This window comes from Stegostoma tigrinum, chromosome 2 (assembly GCF_030684315.1).
Source record: "Stegostoma tigrinum isolate sSteTig4 chromosome 2, sSteTig4.hap1, whole genome shotgun sequence".
Taxonomy (NCBI): domain Eukaryota; kingdom Metazoa; phylum Chordata; class Chondrichthyes; order Orectolobiformes; family Stegostomatidae; genus Stegostoma; species Stegostoma tigrinum.
This window is the reverse complement of record NC_081355.1, coordinates 152,578,704-152,590,713: the sequence shown is the minus strand read 5'-3', so window position 1 is coordinate 152,590,713 and position 12,010 is coordinate 152,578,704. Positions and strand designations below refer to the sequence as shown.

Here is a 12,010-nt window from a genome sequence, read left to right as displayed (position 1 = left end):
ACCATTTCTGGCTCCTGGAGTTTTAAATCAGTTACATTTTTAAAAGAAGACATGATTCATAGGCTCTGATGAGAAATTCTGGCCCTCTCGTGAAGGGGTTCTACCTCTCCTTACCTGGTCTGTATCAAACCATGGGGCCATGATTGACCCATTATCGTTGGCCTATTAATCCAGGGATTTGGGTTTGAATCCCGCCATGGACAATGGTGGAAGTTGAATTCAATAAAAACTTCGAAATAAGAATCTAATCGTGACCATGAGTCAACCATCTGCTTCAGTGATGGGGAAAAGGGAGCTGCCATCCTTACCTGCTCTGGCCTACACGTGACTCCACACCCACAGCAATGTGGATGACTCTCTACTGCCCTCTGGGCAAATAGGGATGGGTAATAAATGCTGGCCAGTGATGTTCTCAACCTGTGAATTACTAAAACGAAGACAGGCTCCAGTTTAATCCCACAGACGAGCTCATGGCTGCCCTCTGAAACGGCCCTTTTCCAAAGTAAAGTCTCCTGTTGTTGGCAATGTGAGCAATGGTATTAAAGTTCTATCTCTCGTTGCCTTGGGACGGAGGGTGTTACTGGGGTCACTTCAGAGGGTGGCCGAGACTTTGACCCCAACCCCTGACTCTCCGGGCAGTCTGATTAGACACAGTCAGTAACCGGTTTGCTGGGGTATCCAAAGGGATGCGGAAACCAGTCTTCGGGATGCACCATGCACAAACCTGACAGAACACAGGCATTGCAGCTCACATGCCAGGTTGCTCATTTCTGTGATAGACAGGATTGGGGGTGGGGGGTGGGGTGAGTAGAGGGAAGAGGGGTTAGCCTGGTGGTATCGTCACTGACCTATTGACCCAGAGACCACCCCCCCCCGACCCCGTGCTGCCAGTAATGCTTTTGGGACCTGGGTTCAAATCCCTATAAGCTGAAGGGCTGAATGGCCTACACCTGCTCATATTTTCTCTGTTCCTACAGTGATATCAATAGGATCTAATGACTGGTTGTTCTCTCGCTGCAGGTAGGCTGTAAGATTTCGGTCGTGTTCTGGTACTTCTGCATGGTGACAAATTACTTCTGGCTGCTGGTGGAGGCTCTGTACCTCAGCTCACTGCTGGTGGTGCCTTTCTCCTGCGGGAAAAGCTACTTCTGGTGGTGGAGCGCCCTGGGATGGGGTAGGTACTAGAGCACTGAGGTCGGCGCTGCGTCGAGCCAACTCAAGCGAAGGCTCCGACAACAGCCGCTTTTCGCATTCACTTGGCGCCTTTCCCAGCCTCGCGGTGGGGGTTGGTTCTGAAACCGCGGTTGTGGCCGTCATCCCGCAAACAGACTGGCAAATAATCTGTGCTTTAGTCTTGCATTTGGAGTGACACTGGCTGCACCACCTTTCTGCAATTATTATTTACTATTTTATTCATTAATATTTACTATTAACAGTCGCAGGCTTAACTCTGGTATCTGTGAAACCCCCACCCAGCCCCCAACCTGCTACAGGTTCGTAACCTGGACAAGACATTGCCCTGGGAGCTATACCAAATAATAACTACCATCAGATTTCTTGCAAGTAAAGTGTGTGCGTGTTCTTATGACCTGCTGAGGGTCAGAACCCTGGCTACTAGTAATTTCCAACGCACACATTGGGCTGCCCCATGGGTGGTCCTAAACTGGCTGTTGGTATACCTTTTAGCACACATTGGGATTATTTAACAAACAATTTGGAATGACACCGAATACTTTGGGTCTTGTGAGAATCGTCTAAAACATAGAGACATCGAAAATAGCAGCAGGAGTAGGTCACTCGGCCCATCGAGCCTGCTCCACCATTCAATATGATGACGGCCAACCATTTATCCCAATGTCATATTCCTGCTTTTTCCCCACACTCCTTAGTGCCTTAAAAATATGAACAAAAGTCATTTTCTTTAAAAAAGATTTAGACCTCCGCAGCTTTTGCGGGAGAGAATTCCACAGGTTTCCTGACCTTTGAGCGAAGAGAACTTTCCCCATCTCAGTCCTGAATGGCGTTCCCTGTATTCTGAGACTTTGACCCCAATCCCCGACTCTCTGGGCAGTCTGATTGGACACAGTCAGTAACCGGTTTGCTGTGGGCATCCAAAGGGATGCGGAAACCAGTCTTCGGGATGCACCATCCACAAACCTGACAGCAGACAGGCATTGCAGCTCATGTGCAATTCACTCTGCTGTAAATGCCCATCGCTTGAGTTTCACTTGAGAAAGCTGCCCAGTTCCGAACTTGTGTGCTCCTGTAACCTGCAGCCTTTGCGGGGACTAATAGAACTGTTCATTTTCTCCAAGGTGTTCCCTTTGTATGTACTGTTGCCTGGGTGATTACAAAGCTTCAATTTGAAAATACTGAGTGAGTCAAAAACTTTATTTCTTTCAATAAACTTTAATTTCGATGCCCAGAAGTTAAAAGGGTGAGGCGAAAGTAAACCAGCGAGTAAAAACCTGGAAAGGGTCACGTTTAAATGCAAAATAAAAACCAAAAGAACTGCGGACACTGTGCATCAGGAACAAAAGCAGAAGTTGCTGGAAAAGCTCGGCAGGTCTGGCAGCATCCGTGGAGGAGAAACGAGGCTGGAGGAAACATTAACTCTGTCTTTTCCTTCACCGATGTTGCCAGACCTGTCGAGCTTTTCCAGCAACTTCTGTTTTTGTTCCATGTTTAAGTGCAATCCTGTTTACTGGCAGGGTGCTGAGAAAGTGGATCTCATGACCCTGGGGAGGTGGGTAAACACATTTAAGGGGAAGCTGGATGAATATCTGTGGGAAAAGGAAAAAGTAATATGAGCTGGCGGGGTTTGATGAACTAGGGAGAGAGATGCATGGAGCATAAGCAACATTAGGGACCAGTTGGAATTACTGGGCCTTTTTCTATGCAGTTTATATACAAATGACCTAAGCACGACAACAGATCAAGAAGGCAGCTCTTCACCACCTTCTTAGGAGCACCTAGGCACGGGTAATATCCTATGAATGAATCATTTTTTAAAAAATCCATAATGTTCAGGAAGACAAACCCTGTTCATCTTAATTATTAATGGGATCATAGGATTTGCCAGCTGGGCCAGCGGTTCTTGCCCATCCCTAGTTGCCCCTTGAGAAGGTGGGGGTGAGCTGCCTTCTGGAACCGCTGTAGCCCATGCGCTATAGGTTGACCCACAACGCCCTGAGGGAGGGAATTCCAGGATTTTGACCCAGAGACAGTGAAGGAACGGCAATATATTTCCAAGGCAGGATGGTGAGTGGTTTGAAGGGGAACTTGCAGGGGCTGGTGTTCCCATGCATCTGCTGCCTTTCTCCGTTTTGGAAATGTATCTTGCAAGTTTGGAAGGTGCTATTTAAAGAGGATTGTGGAGTTGTTCCTGCTTTAGGGGCAGTCAGCATGGCTTTGTATGTGGGAAATCATGTCTCACAAACTATATTGAGTTTTTTGAAGAAGAAGCAAAGAGGATTGATGGTGACAGTGACAGAGCAGTGAATGTGATCAAATGGGCTTCAATAAGGTATTTGACAAGGTTCCTCAGGGCAGACTGGTTATCAAGGTTAGGTCACTTGGAATACAAGGAGAACTAGCTATTGGATACAGAACTGGCTCAGAGGTAGAAGACAGAGGGTGGTGGTGGGGGGTTGCTTTTCAGACTGGAGGCCTGTGACCAGTGGTGTGCCACAAGGATCTGTGCTGGGTCCACTACTTCTTGTCATTTGCATAAATAATTTGGATGTAAACATAGGAGGTATAGTTAGTAAGTTTGTAGATGACACCAAAATTGGAGATGTAGTGGACAGTGAAGAAGGTTAGTGACAATGGGAACTACAGATGCTGGAGAATCCAAGATAACAAAGTGTGAAGCTGGATGAACACAGCAGGCCAAGCAGCATCTCAGGAGCACAAAAGCTGACGTTTCGGGCCTAGACCCTTCATCAGAGAGGGGGATGGGGAGAGGGTTCTGGAATAAATAGGGAGAGAGGGGGAGGCGGACCGAAGATGGAGAGAAAAGAAGATAGGTGGAGAGGAGAGTATAGGTGGGGAGGTAGGGAGGGGATAGGTCAGTCCAGGGAAGACGGACAGGTCAAGGAGGCGGGATGAGGTTAGTAGGTAGGAAATGGAGGTGCAGCTTGAGGTGGGAGGAAGGGATGGGTGAGAGGAAGAACAGGTTAGGGAAGCGGAGACAGTCTGGGCTGGTTTTGGGATGCAGTGGGGGGAGGGGATGAGCTGGGCTGGTTTTGGGATGCAGTTGGGGGAGGGGGCGAACTGGGCTGGTTTTGGGATACAGTGAGCGAAGGGGAGATTTTGAAGCTGGTGAAGTCCACATTGATGCCATTGGGCTGCAGGGTTCCCAGGCGGAATATGAGTTGCTGTTCCTGCAACCTTCGGGTGGCATCATTGTGGCACTGCAGGAGGCCCATGATGGACATGTCATCTGAGGAATGGGAGGGGGAGTTGAAATGGTTTGCGACCGGGAGGTGCAGTTGTTTGTTGCGAACCGAGCGGAGGTGTTCTGCAAAGCGGTCTCCAAGCCTCCGCTTGGTTTCCCCAATGTAGAGGGAGCCACACTGGGTACAATGGATACAATATACCACATTGGCAGATGTGCAGGTGAACATCTGCTTGATCTGGAAGGTCATCTTGGGGCCTGGGATAGAGGTGAGGGAGGAAGTGTGGGGGCCATCCATGCACGAAACCATCATCTCCAACACCATCCATGACCTTATTACCTCAGGGGACCTCCCACCCACAGCTGCCAACCTTATTATTCCCTAACCCTGCACGGCCCATTTCTATCTCCTTCCCCAAATCCACAAACCTGCCTGCCCTGGTCGACCCATTGTCTCAGCCTGTTCCTGCCCCACCAAACTCATCTCCGCCTATTGGACTCCATTTTCTCATCTTTGGTCCAGGAACTCCCTACCTACGTCCGTGACACCACCCACGCCCTCCACCTCCTCCAGGACTTCCAATTCTCTGGCCCTCGACACCTCATTTTCACCATGGACGTCCAGTCCCTGTACACCTGTATTCCTCATGCAGATGGCCTCAAGGCCCTCCGCTTCTTCCTGTCCCGCAGGCCTGACCAATCCCCCTCCACTGAAACCCTCATCCGCCAAGCCGAACTCGTCCTCACCCTCAACAACTTCTCTTTCGATTCCTCCTACTTCCTACAGACAAAGGGGGTGGCCATGGGTACCCTCATGGGCCCCAGCTATGTCTGCCTCTTTGTAGGTTACGTGGAACAGTCCATCCTCCGCACCTACACAGGCCCCAAACCCCACCTTTTCCTCCGGTACATTGATGACTGTATCGGCGCTGCCTCTTGCTCCCCAGAGGAGCTCGAACAGTTCATCCACTTCACCAACACCTTCCACCCCAACCTTCAGTTCACCTGGGCCATCTCCAACACATCCCTCACCTTCCTGGACCTCTCAGTCTCCATCTCAGGCAACCAGCTTGTAACTGATGTCCATTTCAAGCCCACTGACTCCCACAGCTACCTAGAATACACCTCCTCCCACCCACCCTCCTGCAAAAATTCCATCCCCTATTCCCAATTCCTCCGCCTCCGCCCCATCTGCTCCCACAATGAGGCATTCCACTCCCGCACATCCCAGATGTCCACGTTCTTCAAGGACCGCAACTTTCCCCCCACAGTGGTTGAGAACGCCCTTGACTGCGTCTCCCGCATTTCCCGCAACACATCCCTCACACCCAGCCCCCGCCACATCCGCCCCCAGAGGATCCCCCTCGTTCTCACATACCACCCCACCAACCTCCGGATACAACGCATCATCCTCCGACATTTCCGCCATCTACAATCCGACCCCATCACCCAAGCTATTTTTCCATCCCCACCCTTGTCTGCTTTCCGGAGAGACCACTCTCTCCGGGACCCCCTTGTCTGCTCCACACTACCCTCCAGCCCCACCACACCCGGCACCTTCCCCTGCAACTGCAGGAAGTGCTACACTTGCCCCCACACCTCCTCCCTCACCCCTACCCCAGGCCCCAAGATGATTTTCCATATCAAGCAGAAGTTCACCTGCACATCTGCCAATGTGGTATACTGTATCCATTGTACCCGGTGTGGCTTCCTCTACATTGGGGAAACCAAGCGGAGGCTTGGGGTCCGCTTTGTAGAACACCTCCGCTCGGTTTGCAACAAACAACTGCACCTCCCAGTCGCAAACCATTTCAACTCCCCCTCCCAATCCTCAGACGACATGTCTGTCATGGGCCTCCTGCAGTGCCACAATGATGCCACCCGAAGGTTGCAGGAACAGCAACTCATATTCCGCTTGGGAACCCTGCAGCCCAATGGTATCAATGTGGACTTCACAAGCTTCAAAATTTCCCCTTCTCCCACTGCATCCCAAAACCAGCCCAGCCTGTCTCTGCTTCCCTAACCTGTTCTTCCTCTCACCCATCCCTTCCTCCCACCTCAAGCCGCACCTCCATTTCCTACCTACCAACTCATCCCACCTCCTTGACCTGTCCGCCTTCCCTGGACTGACCTATCCCCTCCCTACCACCTCACCTATATTCTCCTCTCTACCTATCTTCTTTTCTCTCCATCTTCGGTCCGCCTCCCCCCTCTCCCCATTTATTCCAGTTCCCTCTCCCCATCCCCCTCTCTGATGAAGGGTCTAGGCCCGAAACGTCAGCTTTTGTGCTCCTGAGATGCTGCTTGGCCTGCTGTGTTCACCCAGCTCCACACTTTGTTATCTTAGCGAAGAAGGTTACCTCAGTGTAGAAAGGGATCCTGATCAGATGGACCAGTGTGGAGCTGGATGAGCACAGCAGCCCGGGCAGAATCAGAGAAGCATTTCAGGTCGGGACCGTTCCTCAGAAGTGGGGGAGGGGAAGGGTCCCGACTCATCTCAGTTATCTCAGACTCCAGAATCTGCCGTTCTTACTATTTCTTGTTCAGGGAGCCCAATGGGTTGATGAGTGGGAGATGGAGTTTAGTTTAGATAAATGTGAGGTGCTGCATTTTGGAAAGGCAAATCAGGGCAGGACTTACACACTTAATGGTAGAGTCCTGAGGAGTGTTGCTGAACCTAGTTTCTTGAAAGTAAAGTTGCACGTCGACAGACTGGTGAAGAAAACATTAGGTACACAACTTTATTGGTCAGTGCTTTGAGTATAGGGGTTGGGAGGTCATGTTGTGGCTGTACAGGACCTTGGTTAGGCCACTATTGGAATACTGTGTACAATTCCGGTCTCCCTGCTGTAGCAAGGATGTTGTGGAACTTTGAAAGGATTCAGAAAAGATTTACAAGGATGTTGCTGGGGCTGGAGGCTTTGAGCTAAAGGGAGAGGCTGGAGAAGCTGGGGGTATTTTCCCCAGAGCTTCGCAGGTTACTAAATCATGAGGCTTGTGGATAGGGTGAATAGACAAGGTCTTTTCCCCAGGGTGGGGGAGTCCGAAACTAGAGGGGCATAGGTTTAGTGACAGCAGAAAGATTTAAAAGAGATCTAAGGAGCAACATTTTCATGCAGATGGTGGTGTGTGTATGGAATGAGCTGCCAGAGGAAGTGGTAGAGGCTGGTACAATGACAGCATTTAAAAGGCAACTGGATGGGTACATGAATAGGAAGGAGTTAGAGGGAGATGGGCCAAATGCTGACAAATGGGACTAGATTAATTTAGGATACCTGTTCTGTTTCCATGCTGTACAGCTCTATGTCTCTATCTGGGGGTAAATGGTTGACAGTGCTGCTACTGTTCATTAAAGAACAAAGAAAATTACAGCACAGGAACAGGCCCTTCGGCCCACCAAGCCTGCACCAATTCAGCTCTTCTATCTAAACCTGTCGCCTATTTTCCAAGGATCTGTATCCCTCTGCTCCCTGCCCATCCATGTATCTGTCTAGGTACATCTTAAATGACACTATCGTGCCCGCCTCTACCACCTCCGCTGGCAACGTGTTCCAGGCACCCTAAGGGGGTTTGGGCTTCTGAAAAGCACCCTGAGCCTGATGTGATTTGAATACACAACCTTCTGATGAGGGAGTGGGTGCTGATGGCAGATAGGGTGCGAATAAAGCGGGCTGCTTTGTTCTGGATTAGTGGATTATGTTCTGGATTGTTGTGTGCTGTTGGAGCTGTACTCATAGAGACAAGTGGGGAGTATTCCATCACACTCCTGACTTGTGCCAGATAGGTGGTGGGCAGGCTTCAGGGAGGCAGGGATTTGCAAGCCACTGAACTGCTCTGGTAGCCACTGTGTATGTGGTTAAGTAAACTCGCCAAATCCAGGGATTGGTCTGATAAACCTTCTTTGAACTGCTCCCAATGCTTTTACAGCCTTGCTTATATAAGGTGCTGAATGCTGTGCATAATACACTAGGTGCGACCTCTTCAGTGCCCTGAAACATTACTCCTCTCCTTCTGTTTTCCAATAACCTCAAGATAAATGATAACATTCTGTTCATTCTGAATTACCTGCAGACTAACCTTTTGTGATTCTCACACTAGGACACCCAGATCCCTCTGCATCTCAGAGCTCTGCAATCCCTCACCAATTAGGTAGCACACTGCTTTTCTATCATTCTTGCAATCTGTGAAATTTCATACCTATCCACATTTGCCAGAACTTTGCCTCTGGGCTTTAGCTCATACAATGTTCGGACCAAGGTTGTAATAAGATCAGGAGCTGGATGGACCTGGTGGAAACCAAACTGAGCATCAGGGAATAGATCATTGCTGCGCAAGTGTAGGGTAGCACGGTGGCTCAGTGGTTAGCAATGCAGCCTCACAGAGCCAGGGACCCGGGTACGACTCCAGCCTCGGGCGACTGTCTGTGTGGAGTTTGCATGTTCTCCTCGTGTCTGCGTGCGTTTCCTTCAGGTGATCCAGCTTCATGCTCAGTCCAAAGATTAGGTGGATTGACTGTGGGAAATTGCCCATAGTATCTGGGGGATGTGCAGGCTAGGTGGCTCAGGGTGAGATGAAGGGGAGATTTATTCCCAATTCCCTTGTGGGATGTAGGCATTCCTGGCTGGGCCAACTTTTATCATCTGTTCCCAGTTGCTCTGGAGGAAGTGGTGATGAGCTGCCTCCTTAAACTACAGCGGCCTGCACCCACAGTGCCATTCGGGAGGGAATTCCAGGGCCCAGTGTTGGCATAGAGATATAATGCCAACATACCTGCCTCACTTTCTCTTCTTGATGGTACTGGTGGTAGGTGGGGTGCACTGCAGTGCAGAATTGGTCACCAAAGTGAAGAATGACATGCTATGTGCAGTTTCCCGTTGACATTATGCTGCTGTTCCAGGTGCTGGGATGTTATTGAAGGTTCCTCGTACTGGTGGATAATCAAAGGACCAATTGTGGCATCTATCGCAGTAAGTAATGCCAGAAGGGTAAAACTTTTAGTAAGAACTAGGAGCAGGAGTAGGCCATTCAGCCCCTCGAGCCTGCTCCACCATTCCACACCATCATGGCTGATCTCATCTTGGCCTTAGCCCAACTTTTCTGCCCGCTCCCCATACCCCTCCCTCCAACCCGTTACTCATTAAAAACCTGTCTCCTCCTTAAGTTAAAGTCAGCCATGTTGACTAGTTGGGCTTGTGACACAATTTTGGGTTTAGTCTCACTTTTCCACTCTTTCAGTTTTTCACCATCTACTTTTTGATGGGATTCAGACCAACGTCTCCGGAACGTTAACCTGGAGTCATTAATCCAGTGACAGTATCGTTACACCAGTCTGTCAGCCAATGGTGCAGGTGTGCAGTTTCTCAGGTCTATCTCAGCCCCAGGGGACTGGTCAGGGCTCCGGCCCAGTGACCTGGTCAGAAGGCCAGTCAAAAGATTTCAGCCCTATTTCCCCAAGGCCCTCGTGTCTGAGCCTGAAGCACTGTTTCTGTTTAACGTTATGAGGAGAAATTGCACAAATTAGGCCAGTTTTCTCTAGAATTTAGAAGATTAAGGGTTGAATTGATTGGTGTCTTCAAGATATTGCCAGGTAAAGGCAGGGTAGATAGTGATAAACTGTATCTGTTGGCCGTGGGCTCTAGAACTCAGGGCATAGTCTGGGAATTAGGGTCAGAATTTCAGGAGCGATGTTAGGAAGCATTTCTACACACAAAGGATGGGAGAGGTTTGGAGATCCCTTCCATGAAATGGCAGTGGATGCTGGATCAGTTAATTTTAAATCTGAGAGAGATACACTTTTGTTAAGCAGAAGTCTTAAGGGGTACGGGCCTAAGGCAGGGAAACAGAGTTAGGTCACAGATCAGCCATGATCTCATTAAACAGTGGAACAGACTCCAGGGGCTGAATGGCCAAGTCCTGTTTTTCCCAGTTTAATTAAGGCCCTGCCTTGGGGAAATAAGCCCATGGCCCGACATCAAAAAGAGCTGAAAGGTTTTCCTTACCAACCTGACTGATGGTGAACACTCAAACCTCATGTCAATCTATTGGTTAACTATATTTGCTTGACTCCGATCGGTTGAATAAATAGCAGGGCAGGCTGGCAGGCCTATTCCTGCTGCTCCCGCTTCCCACGTCTTTCCCTTTCCCTTTCTGCAGGTCAACTTTGTGCTTTTCATTAACATCATTCGGATCCTGGTGCGGAAGGTGATTCCGAAGGATGTTCACACAGCTAACTCCTCGCAGTACAGGTAGGTGCTCTCAGAAGGCAGCCTGTGTTTGCAGGCCAGCACCGTGACCCCTTTCCCCACTCATCACGGAGGGCGTGTTAGGCTGGGCTGGATAGAAGTTGCAGAAAATGGGTGTGGTTGATTCTGTACGAAGGTGATAGAGGCAGGAAGGCAAGGGCATTGAGTATTATCCATACCCCCCTCAGGTACCCCCAGCCAATGCTGGGTATCACTATGCTGCCCAGTCTCCCCATTAGAATACCCCTTCTTGAGGGAGACACATTTGCCCTCTCACTGATTCCATGGCTAATTCAGTTTCCGAAAGCCTGTTCCCATGGCCGATCCACCTAGCCTGCACATCTTTGGGCTGTAGGAGGAAACCGGAGCAAACCCACACAGCCACGGGGAGAAACTCCACGCAGACAGTCGCCCGAAGCTGGGATTGAACCCAGGTCTGTGGCGCTGTGAGCCACTGTGCCTCCCCTTCTGTATCCACTTACCCACCAATCAACCCTTCCCTTGGAAATTGTGCTGAGGAGTTCAAGTCAAAGAGATTTAACAAAATGTGTCTTTTTCCAGAAATTAACTAGTTCGGCACAAGTACTACTGTCAGGAATCAGGTGTAATATGTTCAACTCCTCCAGGACTAAATATTTTTCCCGACAAAAGCTGTATGATACCTCAGGCTTGGTGTCAACTAAAGGATCTTCAAAGTAGCTCTTCTAGAACCCTTTACTCATACAACATCTCTCCACAAGCCTTTGTGGAACATCGATGCAGCGAAGTACAGTTATAGTCACCAAACTAACTTCCCAAATCTCCGGCTTTACAAATGGAGGCAGTCTATGTAAACTGTGTCTGTCTCCATCAGGATCCCAGCAAGATTAACCACAGTGTGACCATGTGACTTCATCAGGATGACTGGAGTTAATGCAACTCTGACATCATGACCCCTGAGGACAAGTTTTGTCCCATGCCTGGGGCAGCCCTGAGCTGTGAGGATCTGGGAAGCATTCCAGAACTTGTCCTTCAGGACAACATTTGACTGTCTCAGTGTTTCACTGACATGTTCTCTCCTCCACACAGGCGCCTGACAAAGTCAACCCTTCTGCTGGTGCCTCTGTTCGGTGTGCACTACATTGTGTGTGCTTTCCCTCCTGATGGAGCAGTGCTAGCCATTAGGCTTTATCTTGACCTTTGCATCGGGTCATTTCAGGTATGGCGAACTTTGGATGGTCACCTTTTGTTGTTGAAGAGTTCCATGATGTTATTGCTGATGATAGAAACAATCTTGGGATCTGACAATACTTCATAGACTGGTGTGAACAAACATTCATATAGATTAGCAGTGTGCACAGGCCATTCACTCCCTCAAGCCTGTCCTACC

The 12,010-nt window shown here is 49.6% G+C and overlaps 1 protein-coding gene across 1 annotated transcript in view; it reads left to right on the top strand.

The window, feature by feature from the left end:
• Positions 1-12,010, top strand: part of LOC125467038 (growth hormone-releasing hormone receptor-like) — an 81,768-nt gene that overhangs the window by 48,594 nt on the left and 21,164 nt on the right. The window contains exons 7-11 of the mRNA XM_048562382.2: positions 1,021-1,174; positions 2,316-2,376; positions 9,297-9,366; positions 10,553-10,644; positions 11,710-11,839. Coding sequence (XP_048418339.1) covers positions 1,021-1,174; positions 2,316-2,376; positions 9,297-9,366; positions 10,553-10,644; positions 11,710-11,839 — 507 coding nt within the window. The remainder of the gene's footprint in view (positions 1-1,020; positions 1,175-2,315; positions 2,377-9,296; positions 9,367-10,552; positions 10,645-11,709; positions 11,840-12,010) is intronic.